This window comes from Rutilus rutilus (assembly GCF_951802725.1).
Source record: "Rutilus rutilus genome assembly, chromosome: 17".
Classification (NCBI taxonomy): Eukaryota; Metazoa; Chordata; class Actinopteri; order Cypriniformes; family Leuciscidae; genus Rutilus; species Rutilus rutilus.
Window position 1 is genome coordinate 18,059,661 of NC_140230.1, and position 20,962 is coordinate 18,080,622.

The window sequence follows — 20,962 nt, forward strand, 5'->3', positions numbered from 1 at the left end:
ACACTTCTTCACTGTTTAACCCACTTGAGCTAGCGCTGTTCCAATCGGTGTGTGCGCTTGTTAGTGTACGTCTGTAACTGCTGTACTCACACAGTTTAGAATAAGGTCATCTTGGCCTCCGCCTCCATCATCGTAGCAGCCTAACATTTTCCCCAACCCCCTCCTCCTCTCACTCAAACGAACACACACACACACAGAGACCACTTGATGCATTCAGCCAGAGACGCTGCTACAGTAGCCCCCCTAACCCTGGCTTTCAATGAAAACACAGCGTCTCCATGGCAACAGGTTCAAGCATTTTTTGACCCGTGTTCACTAGGAGGGTATTATAACACAATCAGTAGCTGCTATTGTGCAGATCTCTGCTGCTCCCAGTAGCCTACATTTCGGTCTGGAACTAGAAAGATGAACTGGCTCAAGTTTTATACTCATAAAACTAGTTAAACCTACTTCCTGTCCATATAGCTCTTAATTTAAAAAGCAATAATGAGGTTATTAAAATAATGCTTTTATATTGGTGTGCATGATGTCGGTCTGATTGTTTTTAATAGGCATGCAATGAAAATGAGTCTGCAGGGGCCACTGAGTCGAGCTCACAAAACAATGCTTTGACCCTTTAAATATTTTGCAACTGCTGTGTATAAAGGCAAAAGCTCCCAGGACACTGAACTAAACGGATGCGAAGGGAAAGGGGGGAAAAGGAAAAAAAGGAAAACACAAGGCCTGTTTATACTGTTTGCTTAAGCGAGGCAATCATGACCCCTTCTTCTGCTGCTCTGTTCATGAATAAAACAAATCCTTTGTTTCGTTATTCTAGTTTTCCTCCTGAAGTGCAGCCGATGTACTGTGAAATAGGCCCAGGCAGAAGAGGTCCAGACCATGAATAAGTTAAAGGAGTAAATTGCTTTTTTCCCCTTATTTAGTTACGACAAAGTACTGCATCCTGTGATGTCACAAACCTTTACCACATCATATCCTCTTAATACACAATGTATTTTCCTATACATTACAAATTTGCCATATATAAGACTATTCATACCTTTTATTATAATCAAAACTAACAAGTTCTACTGAAGATCTTTTACTCCGAGTGTATGCTCGGTTAGACACTGACACCAGCCCAGCTCACTCGCTGTCAGGTGTTGTGCACCTGCGGACCATGACATGGCAACTGAATAATTAAACTGCAAAGACACTGAGGAGCAGCTGAATATACGATCAAAAGGAGCTGAAGTGCGGCGAAATATGACGAAACAAAAGACGGTATACCGGCAATATACCGGTAAATTGATTGATCGTCGGGTCAAATAAATTAACTGATTAAAAATTCAACAACATGACGTTTTGAAAGTGATTTTGATAGCTTTCAGAGATAAGACTAAAATGACACTAAGTTGAAACCGACATTTTTATAAAAAATAAATAAATAAATAAATAAATAAATAAATACAACGTCCGAAACCCCCTGTTGCGTGATGGATTTATTTACGTGTCCTTTCAGTTGGAAATAATATGATATGATGTGAAGGGAGAAAAGACTCAAAGGACGCGAGGAGCAGGGAGAAATGTGGTAACGTTACGAGGGAGAGAGAGAGAGAGCGCCGAAGGACGACTGGATAATGTCCCTAGTTTCGCAAACAAACACACCTGTCAACACGTATGAGGAAAAAAAGCACTTCTCAAGGCCACACCTAGAGAAACATGGCGCTTATCGAAACCAAACTCATACAATCTCCTGGGGAAATAAACAAGATGAATGTCCAAACCGTAAAGTTATTTTCCCTCATACTATATAACACTGGCCTAATTAATCATTTTATTTCAAGAAGAATATAATCATGATTGTAGTCAGAGTTCAGTGAGAGACGTAGCCTACGCACGCACGATTAAGATATAGCCTAACTTACTGAAGGATATTTATATTATGACTCCAGACTATCGCTTTGATTGAGTCTATCTATTTGAATGAGAGTGATAGAGAACAGTGTGATTTATAACCGGCAACAATTTGTGATTCCTTATACTATTTATTTAAAGATCATATAATATGTCTTACCTTGAATAATTAGGAGAAGGAGTGCGATTAACAGTCCTGACATGTTCATCGGAGGGAAGGGTGGACAGTCCACCTTAACAAAAATTGAATGTTGTCCGCTTGTTGAACTCGGTACAGAATCGAGACGGTCAGATGGAGATATAAACTGTTACGTTAGGTGGTTTCTCTAGTTTCTTTCAATGGGCGAGCAGAGAAACTTAATGTTAAGGTGCGTCGCTGACGCCTGTTCAGCAGTCCCTCTTGAGTTGGTTTACAATCTAGCGTCCGAAATCCCTTTTAAATCGTATAAACAGCTTCTGTCCTCCGAACTGCGGTGTCCGGCGGCCAGGTAAGAAGCGTCCTACAGGTGAATAAATATCCAGTGAGTGAGTTGGAGGTTTCTCGGACTCAGGCGGCGGAGTCTCAAACCTGTCGCCCTGGGATCGGACTCTGTTGAAACTCTATCAGGAGCGCGAAGCTCATTGGACACAGTCGTGTGATGTCATGCCTACGTCACGCTTAATTTGAACAGTCACCTAAAATCCAGTGGAGGCTCGGTACTTTCCAGAAACTACTAGGTTTTGACCATTATTCCTTTCAGTTTCAGGCAACTAAACTATAATTCGATCCAATCATGACAGGAATTGTCCTACTTTCAGTTAACAGTTCTCATGTTTCGTCTTATAAAGTGCTGTATTCACTAAATATAAGAGCCTGACACTGTATTAGCCTACGCTACACACCTACTTCGTCATATAATGACGAAATTCCCTGTGTATTTCCTTTGTCTTTTTTGGACGCTGGAGTATATTCTGGAAAACAACATTTAAAACAGTCTAACCAGTCTTTTTGCTGGGTTTCCCGCACTCTTTTTTTTTTTTTTTTTTTTGTATCAGTTCTTGCTGGAAATGTGCTTTCTCTTCGTTTCTAAAACTTAATTGCCAATGTAAAAGCAGATATAAATTAAGCATAATGAGTTTCGTAGAGTTATAAAACGATGCAATAGAACAAGTAATAAGCGCAGAAATATATTTTGGGTAAGTTTAGTTGCGACTTGTGGGTTAACTAGTAAAGTGGCTCTAGCGCTCCCCTTGCTGGTAACACTAGACACTACAGCTATAACCATATCATCGTTGAAACATGTGGCACATTTTACCATTGTATCAGTTTTGCATATCTGCATCTCCGAAAGAACATTGATTTTGTTCAGAATCTATGCTGTGGAAGCAGGCTTACACAAGGCGAAATACAATCACACTGAACAAAACTATACGTTTTAGTGAGATGAGATCAGTTCTGATTGCTGAAATAGTTCTGTCCTATATGGGCAGAAGTGCTTGACTCTACCACAGTTCCATTCAGTTTCTATTACTTTCACACCCCATTAAATAAAAACTGAAGCATCTCTCTCTTTACTCATTCTCTCTGTCATTTGCACTGGGCCAATGGCACATACAGTAGGCTACTTTGACTCTCATTAGCTGCTTTGCCCTAGTTTGCTCTCTCTGAAGTTTCTCTTCCCCAGCTCATTTACCCCTACCGTCTTTTCTCCATTTCAGTTTTCTTTATTTTTATCTCTTTTCTTTAGACCCTTTCTCATTCTTTAGCTCAGAGGTGATTAGAAGCTAAGCTGGTAATGGGACTTGGAGGTGCTGATAAGTCTGTTAACTTTAATTAAAGACATTTACAGGGATGTAAAGACATTTAGCCAGAAGCTGAAGACCATTTCTGATTACATCTCTAAATCCTTTTTCTTATGTTCTCACTCTCTTTCTCTCTCTTTTTACAAGCATATTCCCACACTCTTGGCTAACAGTCCACTCTGTTCAGTTTTATGACCAGCCAACATTTCCTACATTTTGCAGTTCAGAAATGAGCATTTTTATACTTGTACTATATGATCTATTATACTATTTTGTACTTATATGATCCTTGTTATAGCCAGAAGCAGGAGTATGTGACTGCAGATAAAAACACTGACTTATCTCATTATGATACTGTAACTGCATATAAATTACTGTGTTCTGTTTATCAGCCTCCATGTTGCTTCCGTTTTTTATATGTGTGTTGACATTTGTTTATCAGCTTCTGTCACATGTTGTTCTCAGAACTTAGTGTTTTGCCATTTTCCTGTCTTATGCTTGTGGTCAAATGCAAGAAAAGAAGACATACTCTTGCACTTTAGCTAGCTAACTATTAATGTTGTTTCCTAGCAGCACCATGGGGAACTATTTTCATGCTTTCATACTTGTTTGTTTTGGTTCATGCTTTATCATCTCTCCGCTCATGGCAGGTATGAAAATCTATCTAAACAAATTTAAAAGCTTGTTATAGTATAACGATAAAGAATACGTGCAACATATAATAATGTATATATATATATATATATATATATATATATATATATATATATATATATATATATATATATATATATATATATACAGGGTGGGCCATTTATATGGATACACCGTAATAACATGGGAATGGTTGGTGATATTAAAGTCCTGTTTGTGGCACATTAGTATATGTATATATCACCACCCATCTTGAGGAGTTTGCCCCCTCACATATACTAATGTGCCACAAACAGGACTTTAATATCACCAACCATTCCCATGTTATTACGGTGTATCCATATAAATGGCCCACCCATATATATATATATATACATATATCTTGTATCTTGTATTGTATTGAAATGTATTGTATTGTATTGTATTGTATTGTATTGAAATGTATTGTATTGTATTGTACTGTATTGTGTTAAATCAGTTATACTGAAAATGCAACTTTTCAAGTGTGACTATTTCAGGCAACCTAAAGTGAATAAATATTACAGTCATCAAAGAGAATGCATCTTCTGCACATCTATATGATAAAATGTAATATTATATAGATATATATAACTCTGTCTCTCTCTCATATATATATTATGCTGGGAAGCAACATGTTCTGAACAGCTGTATGCCTTCATATTTGATCACATTATTGCAAGGCAGGAAAAGGGTTCAACAGAAAGACCTGAGAACAACACATGAATATATAAAATCTTATATAATCTAATTGTTGTGTATGAATTATCACTGATATATACATATATATATATATATATATATAATTTTTTTTTTTTTTTTTACTTTATTTGGCCTGAAATGAAATTAAGTTAAACCTGAAAAGTTCAATTTCCAAGTATAGCCTAACTCATTTAATTCTATACCGCAAAAAATCAAACATACTTTAGGGACTAGAATCTCTAGATATCTCTGTCATCTAAATGAACCACAGAGACACTAAATTGAATTGAGTTTATATTCATGCGCTGATTAACATAGATAACTGCAGCTTATACTGCACTACAGGGGTTTTCACACTGTGGTTTGGGGACCCGCAGGGGTCTGCAAGGGGATTCAAGGGGCTCCACAGAAAATTAGGGGGGAATTTATGGAAAAAGATAAACTAACAGTGTAATTTTCAAAATGATTCATTATTTTTTAAAGTGTATTTCTTGGAAAGTTTATGAAAGTTTCTCAAGTTAATGTCTTGACTGATTTTTGAATATATAATGTTTTTATATGTTTTTATAGATGTCATACTTTTCAGTAATTGTTTGTGTGTGTGTGTGTGTGTGTGTGTGTGTGTGTGTGTGTGTGTGTGTGTGTGTGTGTGTGACTTCTTGCGTTTAAAAAATATGATCTACAGGTAATCTATGGAATGATGTGGTCATGGTACGTGAGGACTCATCTGTCACCCTATCCTGCTTTGATTCACCACCCAAATCTTCTGTACTGGTTACCTGGAAGATGATGTCAGCGAGGGAGGATCGCTGGTCATATTTGTTATCAGCCAGCTGCATCGATGGACAAACAGATGGGCGCAGTAGCAGAGTATTTGGAGGCAAGACTTTTGAGATCTCTGCGGATGCCTCTCTGATCTTCAAGGCTGCAGCAGCTTCTCAAGGACGCTACTCCTGTGTGATAGAACAGGATGACAAGAAGCTACAGGAAAGGATTGTTCTGCTCGCTCTGATTAAATGTAGACTACACAACCCCACCATGCACACCTCATTCATCATGTCTCAATGTGTCTGATATCTCCAGGCATTCTCTCCCTCTCTTTTGCAGTAACTGTCACTCCCACACCCCCTGTCACAGTGGACAGTACACTGAGACTGGTAGCTCAGGTGTCTCCCTCCTCCGTGGCTGCCTGGGGAACGTGGGTGTCTTCCTCGGGGGAACAGCTATACACTGAAATCTCCCATGACAAGGGCAGTCTGCTCAGCAAGCTGCCTCGCATCACCAGTAAAGACTCCGGAGTCTATACCTGCAGAATCCGTGTCCATGGTAACAATGACACGTCTGTCTCGGAGCACAGGGTGAATGTGACGGTGAACGGTGAGATTTGAAGATATTTTGTGAAAACATGCTAGTCAGATAATCTGCTAAATGTTATCTTTTAAACACGATGGGAAGGATATAATGTTCCGTCTTTTTCTAGAATGCAGAAAAAAAAAGCAGAAAGTAAAAAAAAAACACTCTCATGAAAGAAAAAATAACAGGTATTTTATCTAACAGTAGAAGACCTATACACTTCATATTATCGAGCCCCTAAGATTAAAGATGAAAGTGTGGAAATTGCAGTAATTTGCAAGAGACAATTTCTCACGTTGAGCACACGAATGCGTGTGTCGTTTATTAGAATGGAAAAACACGTTGCCAAGCGCCCCACGTCATCACACATTCAGAACATTTTAAAGGGGCCGTGATCCCTGAACAGTTATGAAGAAACACGCTAAGAACAAAGTGCTGCATTTATAATCAACAGTGTATAGAACTACGCTTAACAACAAAGGTGAATTATGTATGTCACAATCACTACACACGTCCCCCCAGAATTCACCATATCAGAAAAAGAACCAGTCAACGGGGAGGTGGGCGTATCAACCGGCCACAACGGCTGCGCTGTACCGGAGGTCGAGGAGACCCCACCGCAGTAGGTGTCCCGTCATGACCCGGGCGTGGGGCATGGAGTGTAGGAGGCTCGGGAGGAAGGGGCGCAAGGGGAGGGTGCAGAGCAGGGGGCCGTCCGCGTCGTGGGGGTTGGGCCAGGTCAATGGGCCTAGCCACGTCCAAGTGAGCTGGTTTGAGGCGGTCAATGGAGTAGGGCTGAACGATTAATCGCAACAAAACCGCACGCGATTTGCGATTATCTTATGCGCAGCTTGTCAGTGGAGTGCGGCTGATTGGTAGTAAATACTGCCCCATTTGAACGCCAGAGGGCGCTCTCACGCAAACACGATAAATATGCCCCACCACAGAAGTACAATAATGCGCATCATTCCAGGAAATCCCTATCGCTGTAGCTGAATAAACAGAAGATTGAAACGCTTTGATTAAACATGACTTATAAATACACAACTGCCTTATTCTGTGTAAGAAGCACATCATCTCACAGAAGGAGGATGCTCAGCTGTCGTTATGAAGTGAGTTTGGAGTAAATGCATGTTATTAAATGTTGTCTGTTGTTGGACAAGAGGTTCATAAATACTTATGTTTTGGAAAGATGTTTGACGCGTGTTGTTTTTTCAAATGCACGTTATAAGTGACTCAAATTCACAGTGCTTTCAGATGGAGCAGCGTTTACAGAGCCGTACATCAATGACAAACTGAGCATAAAAAATAACCGCAGCCTTTGCGATTTTAAAATCGCGATAAGCCATCTCGATTTAAGTGCGATTACATGGAAAGTGCGATTAATCGTTCAGCCCTACAATGGAGAGTCGCTCCGGTTTACCGCCCCTGTCCACACACAAAATGTTTGTCCCCCGTCTCCAGAATCCGGAATGGGCCCTCGTAGGGCGGGTGTAGCGGTCCCCTGTGGGCGTCGTGGCGAATGAAAACATAGTCAGCCGTCTGAAGTCCAGTGGGGATGTGTGACTGAGGGAGGCTGTGACGGGAAGTAGGGACAGGTGCGAAAAGCCTCGCATTGTCCAGTAGAGTAGACCGCTGGTGAGTAGCAGACCAGGGAACCGTGGTGCTAGGGACAAAATCCCCTGGAACCCGCAGCGGCTGTCCATAAACAAGCTCTGCGGATGAGGACTGAAGGTCCTCCTTTGGCGCAGTCCTGATGCCCAACATCACCCACGGGAGCTTGTCGACCCAGTTGCTGTCTTTGAGGCTGGCACGCAGGGCAGCCTTCACTGACCTATGAAACCATTCACAGAGTCCGTTAGCCTGCGGGTGATATACGGTTGTGCGGTGGAGTTTCACTCCGAGGCTCTGTGCGACAGCGTCCCACAGCTCAGACGTGACCTGCGCACCTCGGTCAGAGGATATGTCAGAAGGAGTGCCGAAACGGGATACCCAGGTGCCAATAAATGCCCGTGTCATCTCGACAGACACCACTGACGTCAGTGGCACAGCCTCAGGCCAGCGGGTGGTCCTGTCAACCATGGTTAACAGATATGTGAAACCGTGAGAGGAGGGCAAAGGACCGACCAGGCCCACGTTTACATGGTCAAAACGTCTCTCTGGAACTGGGAACGACTCTAATGGGGCATTAGTGTGGCGGTGTACTTTGGCCCGTTGGCACTCAACACAGGTGTTAGCCCAGTCCCTATCGTCCTTCTTGAGGCCGTGCCAAACAAACTTTGCTGCAATCAGTCTCTGTGACGCTTTCGAACCTGGGTGGGAGAGACCATGAATGGCATCAAAAACTTGTCGTCTCCATCCCGGCAGAGGACTACCTGTGGGGATGTCACATAGGAGCGTGGTGCCGGCGTCGCCAAAAACCACGTCCTCGATCTGAAGCCCTGTAGTCGAGGTCTTCAGGAGTTGCACGTCCGGGTCTGTGGTCTGAGTCGCCGCCATACGGTTGTAATCCAAACCAAGATGGACTGCCCCTGCCACAGCCCGTGATAGGCAGTCCGCCACGCGGTTGTTCTTACCGGCAACATGCTGCAAGTCCGTGGTGAACTCTGAAATGTAGGACAGATGCCGTTGCTGGCGGGCGGACCACGGCTCAGCCACCTTGGCCATGGCAAATGTCAGCAGCTTGTGGTCCACAAAAGCAGTGAAGTGTCGGCCTTCCAGCAGGGAACGAAAGTGTCTGATGGCGAGGTAGAGACCCAGCAGCTCCCGGTCGAAAGTGCTGTACTTCCGCTCACAGGGGCGCAGCTGACGGCTAAAGAAAGCCAGCGGCTGCCAGGCCCCGCCTACCAACTGCTCGTAGACAGCACCGACAGCGTAGTCCGATGCGTCTGAGGTGATGGCGATGGGGGCTGTAGGAGAAGGATGCGCCAGCATGGAACCTTGTCTCTGCTCTCAGTCCAGTCCACAGCGTGCTTGGGTTTACCTTTCAAAGCCTCGTGCAAGGGCCGCATGAGCTGAGCAGCTCGAGGGATGAAGCGGTGGTAAAAATTCACCATGCTGAGGAACTCCTGCAGGGCTTTGACAGTGAGTGCTCCACACCATGCTTCACGGCAGATGCAGAGAAAGTGGGCTGAGTGAGGGCTGGGAAACTGGCAAGTAGACGGTGGAAATCATCGGAAGCTGAGAGCATGCTAGACAGTCGTATGGAGTCGGCCCCACTGAGCGTGCAGGTATACGAACAAAACGTGACGGCGTCAATCAGACGGCGGTTCTTTACGTCCACCAACAGTCCATGTGCACACAAAAAATCAGCGCCGAGGAGGGGGACGGCAACCTTTGCTGTAACAAAGTCCCAGCCGAACTGCTGACCTCCGAAACACAATTCGACGTACCTCGTTCCATATGTGCGGATGGGGCTACCATTGGCAGCTTCCATAGGGGGGCCGTGGCTGTCGGTCAACATGTCCAAACGGGATGCAGGCAGGACGCTCTTCTGTGCTCCCGTGTCGCACAGAAAACGGCGTCCGGAGATGCTGTCGCGGATGAAAAGCAGCCTGCCTACGCGGCCGACACTCATGGCCACTACTGAGCGCCGGCCCTGCCGTTTCCTGCACCGCCGAAACTGCATGGTGAACGGCATTTGTTAGCCTTAGTCCCAAACTTTGCATGGTAGAAACACAACCCTGAAGGCTGTTGGGGGCCAGAAGACTGCTGCCGACGAGAAGTGGTTGCAGCGATGAGTGTGGAGTCGTCCCGCGTCACCGAAGCGATGTGCGCGGGAAAAAGCGCGGCCGCGCAATGTCCCTGACTCGCCAGGAAAAATGTATCAGCCTCTTCAGCCAGTCTCCGACAGTCAGTGATTGTAGTGTTGGCAATTGCAGCTCTCACTTGGGAAGGCAGCTGACGCAGAAAAAGCTGGATGAAAAGAAAATCGGGTCTGTGCTCACCCAAAAGATCCAGCATACGGTCCATGAGCTCAGATGGTTTGCTGTCACATAGCCCTTGAAGTAAGAAAAGCCTGCTGGCTCTCTCAGCGTCTGACAGTTCAAACGTTTTCAACAGGTGGGCTTTCAGTGCTGTATACTTCTCAGTTGCCGGAGGATTTGTAAGAAGGCTCACCATTCGGGATGCCGTTGAATTTCCGAGAGCCGACACAATGTAGTAGTATTTTGTTGTATCCGCGGTAAATCTCACGCAACGCAAACTGCGCTTCAGTCTGGGCGAACCATGCCGATGCCGATGATTCCCAGAATTCGGGGAGTTTGAGGGTGACAGCGTTCGCGGTCATGGTCGTGTGACTCGTGTCGTGTCTCTGGATACGTCCAGCAGACTAATGTCGGGGTCACCAGTGTGGAAATTGCAGTAATTTGCAAGAGACAATTTCTCACGTTGAGCACACGAATGCGTGTGTCGTTTATTAGAATGGAAAAACACAGAGTAAACAATGGCGTTGCCAAGCGCCCCACGTCATCACACATTAAGAACATTTGAAAGGGGCCGTGATCCCTGAATAGTTATGAAGAAACACGCTAAGAACAAAGTGCTGCATTTATAATCAACAGTGTATAGAACTACGCTTAACAACAAAGGTGAATTATGTATGTCACAATCACTACAAAAGGATCAATAATATTTCAATGTTTTTGCGTTTACTCGCAAAACTTCTGCAAAAAAACTGTAAAAGAGTTCTCTTGCAATAGTATTGCGTTTTCCTGCCAAAAAAAAAAAACATTGTGTTTGCTTGAAAAACTTTTGCGTTCCCCTGAGAAACTTTGCGTTTCAAATAGAATTTTCCTCCCATGTCATATTTTTTTCCCACCATCATGATGGCTTATGTACAGGGTGCAACAGTCTCCATTCATTTTCTCCTTTGGGAAATTGATTTTCGACGATAACGTATAGACATTTAAAGACAGACTTCCTGTGAGTTCAGTGGTTGTTAATTGATGGTATATGATTTTCTGAAGCCACAAGTCCGCATTATTTCAACTTTCAAAATGATCGTGTTTAACAACGGAATACATGGTGAAAGACTACATTACCCATCATGCTGTACAGAAAATTCCACCAATCAGAGAGTCACAGAGAGCAAATCACCCCAAAATTCACCTGTTTGTATTACTCCGCTTGTCAGTGTTGAGTGACCCATTTGAATCATTCACTCAACTGATTTGTTTAGAGCACTGGTTCATTCAGAAAAGAAACAAGTGACAGGCTGATTCTGAATACTCAAGACAAAAAAATTATATGCAAAGACTATGTCCAAATTCACAGTATTCATAAAATATTAGCTAACAAGTACTGGGATGACTTACTACTGGTGAGATTGTGTACGTATCGAATGGACACTTTACTATCCCATGAGGCCACAAGAGATGATTTGTGAATGGTATAGTTAAGTGACGCAACTGACGCTGGGGCGCATGACATTGACAAATGTAATACATCTGAATTGCATTCATACCACTCACATTTATACTATATCAAATGTACTTTTTTAATGTTCACAAAGTAATTACTTATTCAGCAGCGATTTCGGACACAGCCACAGTCTTTATGAGTCACTGAATCATTCACTTAACCAAGTCATTCAAAAACACTGATTAATTCAAGAATGCATAGCTACTGTGTGTTGCTTGCAGAAGCAATGGTTGATTTTACTTGGACTTTGTTTGGAACTATATTTACTGATGAAACAAAAGTAGACAGTACTGTAACTGCCAATACTGTGTCTAAAATGTAGATTGCTTATTATTATTTAATACAAACAATGTTACAGAGCTGAGACTACACTACATAAAAAAGCAGGGAATATTTCATCGTCATTATAAACAACATCTAACTTCCTCTCTCTCTCTCCCACTCTTTCTTTTTCTCTTTCTCTTTCAGAGAGAGCTGTGTTTTCTTTCACAGACATGACACATGGTAATAGGCTCTTTTGTTTCCGGAATACTATTGTGAATAAAATGGGACCATCCTTATGTGCCATTTACCCAGCCTACACTAGTCAAACCTAAATATTCTCCTTCAGGTTATTTTAACTAACTGAACAAGGAATTGTTTTCAGCTAACCTCAACGTGCTTTAATTATTGATTGATTGTACAACAATTTAATAAACTATTTTGGTCCAAAATGTTGTGTCAGCACATGGTTAATCAGGGTTATTAAATCTGAGAGGAGAATGTTTCTGAAGAGCTTTTGCTGAGCTTAATAACATAATCCCCATTTTCATGCCTGTCTCGTTTCTGATATCTCCCACATGACTTTGCTCTGGGACTCGTAATGTTCTATTCGCTTGACTGTGTCAAGAACAAAGAGGCTAAAGTGACTCGCAGCACAGTGGACGGGATCAGTTCAAATTGACGATATTGTTCTTGTATCACAGTCCATTTTTCACTCGATTGGCTTCTTCAGTTTCTTTTTATACTCTTTTGACTTGTACTTTGTATTTCTGACTTTCTGTTGTGTTGAATGAGTCTCTTTCCCTATGTCACTTTACCTTCCTTTGTAATCTCTCCTACCCTGTGTCCTTTACAGGAGGCCCAAGGTCTATGGCAGCCCTCTCTCATTCACTGGTCACTCTAACCTGTCCCCCCATTCTTGGTGACTATGTGCTACTCTACTGGGAGTATCCTGATTCAAAAAGAATGGAGCTCATATTTCAGTTTGACCGCTGGAGGAGGAGCTCCACCAACACGACCAAACACCACCTCCGATTGATAGACCCCGCCTACCTGGCTGCTGGTGGGAACTTCTCCTTCCTGTTAAGCCCAGCCCTGAAGCATGGAGGACTCTACTTGTGTGAGGTCTTCCTGGATGACAGGGCTTTCAGCCAAGGCAACAGACTGAGTGTTTTACATGGTAATATTTTTTATGTACATCGAGACTTTTTGACATGACGAAAGGACGGGACTTGATTTTGTTTTTTTGAAATTGGTTGTATAACTGTCATTCTAACGGAATGGTGGTTGTAGTAAGCGCTCGACGAAAAGGGATATCAAAAAAATAACGGTCTTTAATAAAAAATCTCAGGAGACAGAAAATGTATTGACAACCACGCAAACTGAAACTATGCAGAACAATGAACTGAACTAAGGGCTTAAAACCCCATAGTCAATAATTTAATCCCTTAAAACTCATCCTTGATCACCAAAATGGCATATTTAAATGTTTATTCCTGTGAAAAATATTTATTTATGCCTTAAAATTGCTTAAATCTAACTCTACACCCCTGCTTCATGTAGTATGCATGGAACCATGAATATGCAAATGAGCCACAGGTGATTTCAAACCACGTTTTTGAAGCTGTCTTTTTTCACTGCAGTTTTAAAGGGGTCATATAATGCCATTTTTGTACAAGCTTATATGATTCTTTAGGGTCTAAATTAAAAGTTTGTAAAATACTTTAATTAAAAATTCTGATTAGTATTGTAAGAAAACACTAATTTTACCTGGTCAAAAACAGCTCTGTTTTCAGCACGCCGTTTAAGTGCATGTGTCTTTAAATGATAATGAGCTTTGCTCACCCCGCCCCTCTGTTCTGTGTGTACACCGTTTGTAACACAATAACCATAACGCGTTGTTCATTATAAACGTGGGATTATGAATTATATTGAGAACGTCGTACATAGAAAACATGCCGTCATGTACCCTGAGTGTAAACAGCCGCATTCATCGTGAAGCGTGCAGCAAGCGATTTGCAAAGATTAATATAAATATTAATATAAAGGTTAATAAAACGTTACACTCACTTCAGTTCTTCTGGAGGTGCAGCAGGAACACGAATAGTTGGTACTGATCCTTTTTTCAGGAGCAGCTTCTTAGCAAAACCAGCTTTATACTGCCCCTCGTTTGTAAAGCAGTCTGGTGTGTGAAATGATTCGCACAAACATGAAAGTGCCGTGGGGAATATTCCCTTCGAAAACAAAACTCAGCCACTGCGTCTTCAGCGGTTCGGATTTAGGAACATCAAAATGACTGCTGTGTTCCTTATTACACCCAAGAACAGAACACCACAATCGCTTAGACGCCATTCTGCTCATAGACAGTGCTCCAGCGTATCAACAATGACCGCGCCGGTCTGCGCGGACTATGATTGACAGCTCACTCACGAGCGAGGGCGGGTCTGTGTTGAAACGCTGCTGCCAATCAACAATCATGGGAGGGGCGTCGATTTTGTGACGTCACAAAATCGATCGGCTTGATTTGAGACGGGAAAACATATAAGAAGATAAAAAAAAACCACTGGATGTATTTTTATCATTTTATGATTGTTGTGTACAGGCACGGCCAACACACATTTCAGTACAATCAACTTGTAAAAGTGCATGTACCATTATATGACCCCTTTAAGTAGAAAATACTCAGCGAAGGTGTTGACATTTTTTTGCACATGGTTTGTCTTAAAGCATGTTAAAAACACCACATAAATATATACAACATTAAAAACTAGATTTTCAACACAGGGGGGTCTTTAAATACACAGGGAGTAATGAGGTAACTAAATGAACAACAGGTGAACATAATAAGTAACTAAGGTAACTAAGTAGCAAACAGAACTCAGGCAAAGCATAACAGGAAACAATGAAAACAAAACACAGAGGGTGCTTCTCAAACGGAAGGCTGCATCCTACCTAGACCGAGTCCTTCCAGTCTTTCTGAGGCTCGTAGGCTAGAGTCCTCAGCATTAAACGCTAGAATGAGACGGTCTAGTAAGTGTGGCCTTCAGTGACATTTGATGACGTGGCAGCCGAGATATGCAGCGTTCATAGGATGCAGACTTCCGTTTGAGAAACACCCAGAGAAAACTAACCAGACTAGAGCATAATCCTGACAGTCTGTCACTGATTATGATTAAAGATTAGGTGAGCACATTAATAAAAAAATATAAAAAAATGATATGCACAAATAAATCATCAATAATTTAAATATATGAATTTAAATATAAATAAATAAATATAATTTTTAAGAAAATGAAATCCTATCATTATTTCACCCTCATCCATGTGTTTCTCCAAACACTCATTCACTGATTCTTAATGTTGCATGTTCTTGCATCACTGGTCTTGAATTAATTTTATAAATGCACAAGCTGTTATATCAATCAGAGTAGTTCAGCATCCAAGAGTCAATCAGTCAGTGTCTTGACTTTCATCTTTCGCTCCATTTTTTAATCCGATCTCCCTCCGTTGTTACTTTAATCTCTTCTTCCCCTTATGTCCTCCCTGCTCTCCTTTTCCTCACTCAATTCTTTTACTTTTGTCTCTTCTTTCTATATATATCCCTCTCTCTAACATAATGTTTTTAGTAGGCCTCATTACAGATCTCATTATGTGTAATTACACCTGCCCGTTGCTGCTGACAACTCTGTGGTTTGTGGGATTACAGTTAAAAACTGAGCTCAATTAGCTCAGGATTGATGCTGCTTTGTGTTGAGGAGACACTGTACATCAGTCACAGTCAAATGCAGCTGACCAGCTACACCCGGCTGTTTAATGAATATATATCATTTTAACCCTTCACTGACCATCTTCTGCTGTCTGTTTCACCCTCAGGAAACATCAAGTCATCCCGCACCGCTCTGGATCTGAGTTGTATGTACTCAGAGCGATCACAGGTCAAAGTTGTCAGATGGTCATATGTTCAGGATCCCAGTCGCGTTCTGCAATCAGATGCTGTTTTGGGCCGGATCACAACCTCTGTAGCGCTTCCTGTGACCCCTGAGACGGCAGGACGTTATGCCTGCACTCTGTATCTGAAAAATGGAAACTCAGTGCAATATATGTACACCGTCACAATGGCCAATATAGGTGAGATAAAGATGTATTTCTCACTCTCTCTCTGGCACTTTGCTTCTTCAAGGTATCAACACTTAGCCTACATTTAAAAACTTGAAAATTGACTGAATAAAGGTGAATATTTATTCCAAGGAGTTATTTTTGTTGCGTGTGATAGGCCTTCAGTGTTTCATTGGATTTCCATAATGAATGAATGACAGGAACATTAGTTACTGGAATCATGTAGGTCACCGGAGAGGTCACATTTCACAATGCAGAAAAATTAAGTACCTTGACCAATCAATTTCATGAAACCCAACTCCATCATTATAGATTATTTCAAACATGGCTCGTGAATCTCTAGAGCAGCAGGGTGCAGAAAATAGATCTTCTGCAGTTCTGCTATTGTAAAGGGACTGATTTACTCAACATCATTTATTTATTCATTTATTCCAAACCATTTTTCAATGGAACATAGAAAGAGAAATTTTCAAAAATGTACTAGTTGCTATTTATCTTGAAATTACAATGAATGAAGACTGTGGCTTCCAAACTTCAAAATATGCAAGTATCAAGCCATCCACACAGAAATAGAGGTGTGTTTTTAAGTGGAACTGTGTTTTTAGAATGCGGTGTCAGGTACATTTTTGTACAAGCTAATATGATTCTTTAGGGTCTAAATTAAAAGTCTGTAATATACTTTAATTAAAAATTCTCATTAGTATTGTAAGAAAACACTAATTTTACCTGGTCAAAAACAGCTCTGTTTTCAGCACGCCGTTTAAGTGCATGTGTCTTTAAATGATAATGAGCTTTGCTCACCCCGCCCCTCTGTTCTGTGCGTACACCGTTTTAATAACACAATAACCATAACACGTTGGTCATTATAAACGTGGGATTATGAATTATATTGAGAACGTCGTACATAGAAAACATGCCGTAACGTACCCTGAGTGTAAACAGCCGCATTCATCGTGAAGCGTGCAGCAAGCGATTTGCAAAGATTAATATAAATATTAATATAAAGGTTAATAAAACGTTACACTCACTTCAGTTATTCTGGAGGTGCAGCAGGAACACGAATAGTTGGTACGGATCCTTTTTTCAGGAGCAGCTTCTTAGCAAAACCAGCTTTATACTGACCCTCATTTGTAAAGCAGTCTGGTGTGTGAAATGATTTGCGCAAACATGAAAGCACTGACGTTGATCGTGGGGAATATTCCCTTCGAAAACAAACTCAGCCACTGCGTCTTCAGCGGTTCGGATTTAGAAACATCAAAATGACTGCTGTGTTCGTTATTACACCCAAGAACAGAACACCACAATCGCTTAGACGCCATTCTGCTCATAGACAGTGCTCCAGCGTATCAACAATGACCGCGCCGGTCTGCGCGGACTATGATTGACAGCTCACTCACGAGCGAGGGCGGGTCTGTGTTGAAACGCTGCTGTCAATCAACAATCGTGGGAACGGCTTGATTTGAGATGGGGGAAAACATAAGAAGATTTAAAAAAAAAACACTGGATGGATTTTTATCATTTTATGATGGTTGTGTACAGGCACTGCCAACACACATTTCAGTACAATCAACTTGTAAAAGTGCATGTACCATTATATGACCCCTTTAAAAGTGGTCCTATCATAGGTTAGGGTCATATGATAGGTCTGTCTGAAGAACAATGTCAGACCCATGAATGAATTGTTCTTTTGAGTCAGATCTTTGCAATGTATTATTTATTCATGTATCGGACATCCCTGCTTCTGCTATGAGGTGTGTTCCGTTCATTATATCAAGTTTCATCTCAAGTTTCTTCTGTGTGTGATGGCACTGGAGAGAATTCTGAATGAATGTATTTTGTCAAATGAAGTGAACTTCAACAGATTTCCTTTGCTCTGGGAATAGAGAGCAGTGAACACTCCAGAGAAACCGGAGAAAAACCCAATAGGATTTTCCAATAGGCTTTTGGATTATCGCTAAAAACAAGATCTGAGATCAACAAAAATGTATGATACTTACACGTTTAGTCCATCAAGGTAATTATCACAGATGAACACAACTTTTATGAATTAGCCTATAAAGCCTAAATGCAGTCACCAGAAGTAAAAAGCTAAAGGTAGGCTATAAACGAACTACATCATGGTCCCACGATTTCAACGTCACCATTACTAAGCTTCCGACAACTCTTTCAGATATGACCTAAAAACATTTTCCCAGAATGTTTGAATTAGAATAGTTTATAAGAGCACAATTATAAGCATAATGAGGCTGTAAAAGCAGACTGAGTTTACCTGCTCGGCGTGATGACGTTTAATCTCTTCGACAGCCTCTGTATAGTCCCATTTAGACACTTGTTAGCAATCGCCTTTTTCAAGACACCTAACAGCTTCAAAAAAATCACGAGTGACTTCGGGACGATGGAACCGGAAGTGCTAAAATGCTAATTCACTTCCGCGTTTTGGCCTACAAAGTGACGTCATACCTGCACCACTTTATTGGAGCACAGAACCACTACTTGGAATTTGTCCTCTGCATTTAACCAAGTTAACCACACATTCGGAGCAGTGAATATTGATTTCTTCCGGTATTAAGACTCGAACCAACAACCTTCGGCCGTCTACCGGAAGCTAGTTATTTTAGTCGATACAGGTTTAAATATGAATATTTTTCTTACACGAATGCATCGCTTCACTTCAGAAGGCCTTTATTAACCCGCCAGAGCCGTGTCGAGCACTTTTATCAGGGATGGATGCGCTTTGATGTACTTCCAAAAACAAAAACCCATTCACTCCCATTATAAAGCTTGAAAGACGTTTTTTTATATAACTCTGATTGTATTCGTCTGAAAGAAGAATGTCATATACACCTAGGATGGCTTGAGGGTGAGTAAATCATGGGCTAATTTTCATTTTTGGTGAACTATCCCTTTAAGCTGTTCCTTTAAACATGGTTCAGATTTTTTTTTTTTAACTAAAGATTCACAAATTTTTTTTATTTTTTTTTTACAGTTATTTAATATTTCCAAGAGTTTAAGTCATGGTTAGAGAGTATTTTAACCACAGCAGTGTCATCAGATATAGGCTAACATGTAAATAACAGAGAGACTCAGACTGTCAATTGATAGATAAGAACGACATCTGTTTGTTCGCTGTTTGCATAAATGATGCCACCGTCACCATATGCAAAAACATTAAGTCAAAACCTTATTTTGTTCATTTCTCTTCCTCATCCTCCATATCTCTGCATCTTTCCAATACACGCACTCGGGGATATACTCATTACGTCATGTCTGCAGATGGTATCGTTTCTTCCGTCCTTTCGCTCTGTGTTTGCCTCTAAACTTACATGCACTGTCCCACTGTGGCTCCTTCATATCTAAGAGAATCTATTTATTTATTTATGAATAATATATTTTTGAAGATAATTAAATAATTTCTAACCATTCCTGTCTACTCACATTGACACTCTTGTTGAGCAGATCTAACAGTTTCTCCAGGCCCTACACTGCCACCTGCAGGTGAGTATTGCTGTTCACACACACACACACACACACACGCTTCTGCACACTGATGGGTAACCTAACTTAGCTTTTCTTTTTCAGTCTTTCTCACACTCCCCCCAGCAGAAGATGTCTCAGCATCCTCCTATGTTTCTTCGTTCTCATTTCTCCTATTTCTGATACCCATGATTGCCGTAGCTGTTGGGGTGTTGCTATGGAGACAGGGCTATTGCGTCACCCACCGAAGTAAGGGCCCACATTTGTCCCCCCCCCCCCCCCTGAGTCCATCAAAAATATGACGGCTGTCAGTTCACCCTGGCAGAGATGATGGACAGAGCAAACCACAATGGATTTGGTGTGATGTGATGTGAAACCCCTGTGTGTCTGTGTTTATTCCTGTAGGTGTCGAGCAATCGCTGTCTCACCACTCCGGAGAGGTGGATAACATCTATGAAAATCCTGACGATCTGAGACAGGTGATTGAAATGCGCAGCTCCTCCTTCTCTTCGTCTACCTTGCTGTTTCTATTTCTCCCCCTGCTGTATTATTAAATCTATTTTTACTACCCCTTCTTTCTTTCATTCCCTCTCTCTCTCTCTCTCTCTCTCTCCTTGTCTTTCTCTCTCAATGTATATCTATCTGTGCTCTATTATTAAATCTATTTCTTCCTTCCTTTTTCTCTCCCTCTCTTCTCCCAGCAGACACCTCCCCAAGGCGCAGTCTACATGGTGAGTTATTATAGTCCTTCTCAGGCAGAGCAATGAGTAATAGTGTGTGTGTGTGCGTGTGTGTTCCAAAAAACAGGTCCCAACATTTTACAATCTGTTTGACAGTGTGTGTGTGTGTGTGTGGGGGGGGGGGGGGGGGGGGGGGGGGGGGTTCCATTCCAGTTCTGTCACGCCTGCATTAGTGATATTAGCAGATGAACCGTATCAAACGTCTGCCAAACTATAAATCTGAGATGTCTCCACCCTTCTCATCTTTGTCCCTGTTTCTCTCTCTCTCTCTCTCTCTCTAGGATCTTAAGCCAACGGGTGAAATGGATGTATATAAAGAATTAGATAGGTGAGACATGATTGTCTCTGGGTCATACGGGGGATACAGTGCATGTGTGTCATTGTTCATATGCTCTCTGTGCATTAATCATCCTGCTAATGTTTTCCTTGCGTGCATGCGTGTGTGTGTGTGTTTTCTCATTTCAGATACAACCAGTGCTGTGGTTGAGTACAGTGGATGTTGAGATAAAACAACTGTATCTGAAATAAAATTGTACATACATAAA

The 20,962-nt window shown here is 41.8% G+C and overlaps 2 protein-coding genes across 9 annotated transcripts in view; one reads left to right on the forward strand and one right to left on the reverse strand.

Moving 5' to 3' along the window:
- Nucleotides 1–2,533, reverse strand: part of LOC311276461 (nectin-2) — a 72,920-nt gene extending 70,387 nt beyond the window's left edge. The window contains exon 1 of one of the 2 annotated variants that reach the window (XM_084386127.1): nt 2,057–2,469. In XM_084386127.1, coding sequence (XP_084242253.1) covers nt 2,057–2,105 — 49 coding nt within the window. In that variant the 5' untranslated portion in view covers nt 2,106–2,469. Of the gene's footprint in view, nt 1–2,056 lie in introns of both variants that reach the window. The other variant, XM_084386126.1, reaches the window with a different exon arrangement.
- Nucleotides 2,534–4,097: 1,564 nt separating this feature from the next.
- On the forward strand, nt 4,098–20,962 carry g6fl (g6f-like). 7 transcript variants are annotated; one of them, XM_084386135.1, is made up of 12 exons: nt 4,098–4,328; nt 5,738–6,070; nt 6,160–6,429; nt 12,295–12,330; nt 12,944–13,267; nt 15,961–16,215; nt 19,660–19,698; nt 19,783–19,926; nt 20,083–20,156; nt 20,379–20,408; nt 20,699–20,745; nt 20,883–20,962. In XM_084386135.1, the coding sequence occupies exons 1-12, from the start codon at nt 4,235–4,237 to the stop codon at nt 20,902–20,904; spliced, it is 1,668 nt and encodes a 555-aa protein (XP_084242261.1). In that variant the 5' UTR covers nt 4,098–4,234; the 3' UTR covers nt 20,905–20,962. The 7 variants fall into 7 exon arrangements, with proteins under 7 accessions (XP_084242261.1, XP_084242258.1, XP_084242259.1 ...); XM_084386132.1 differs by having other exon boundaries at nt 4,157–4,328; nt 19,804–19,926; nt 20,883–20,961; XM_084386133.1 differs by having other exon boundaries at nt 4,157–4,328; nt 19,807–19,926; nt 20,883–20,961.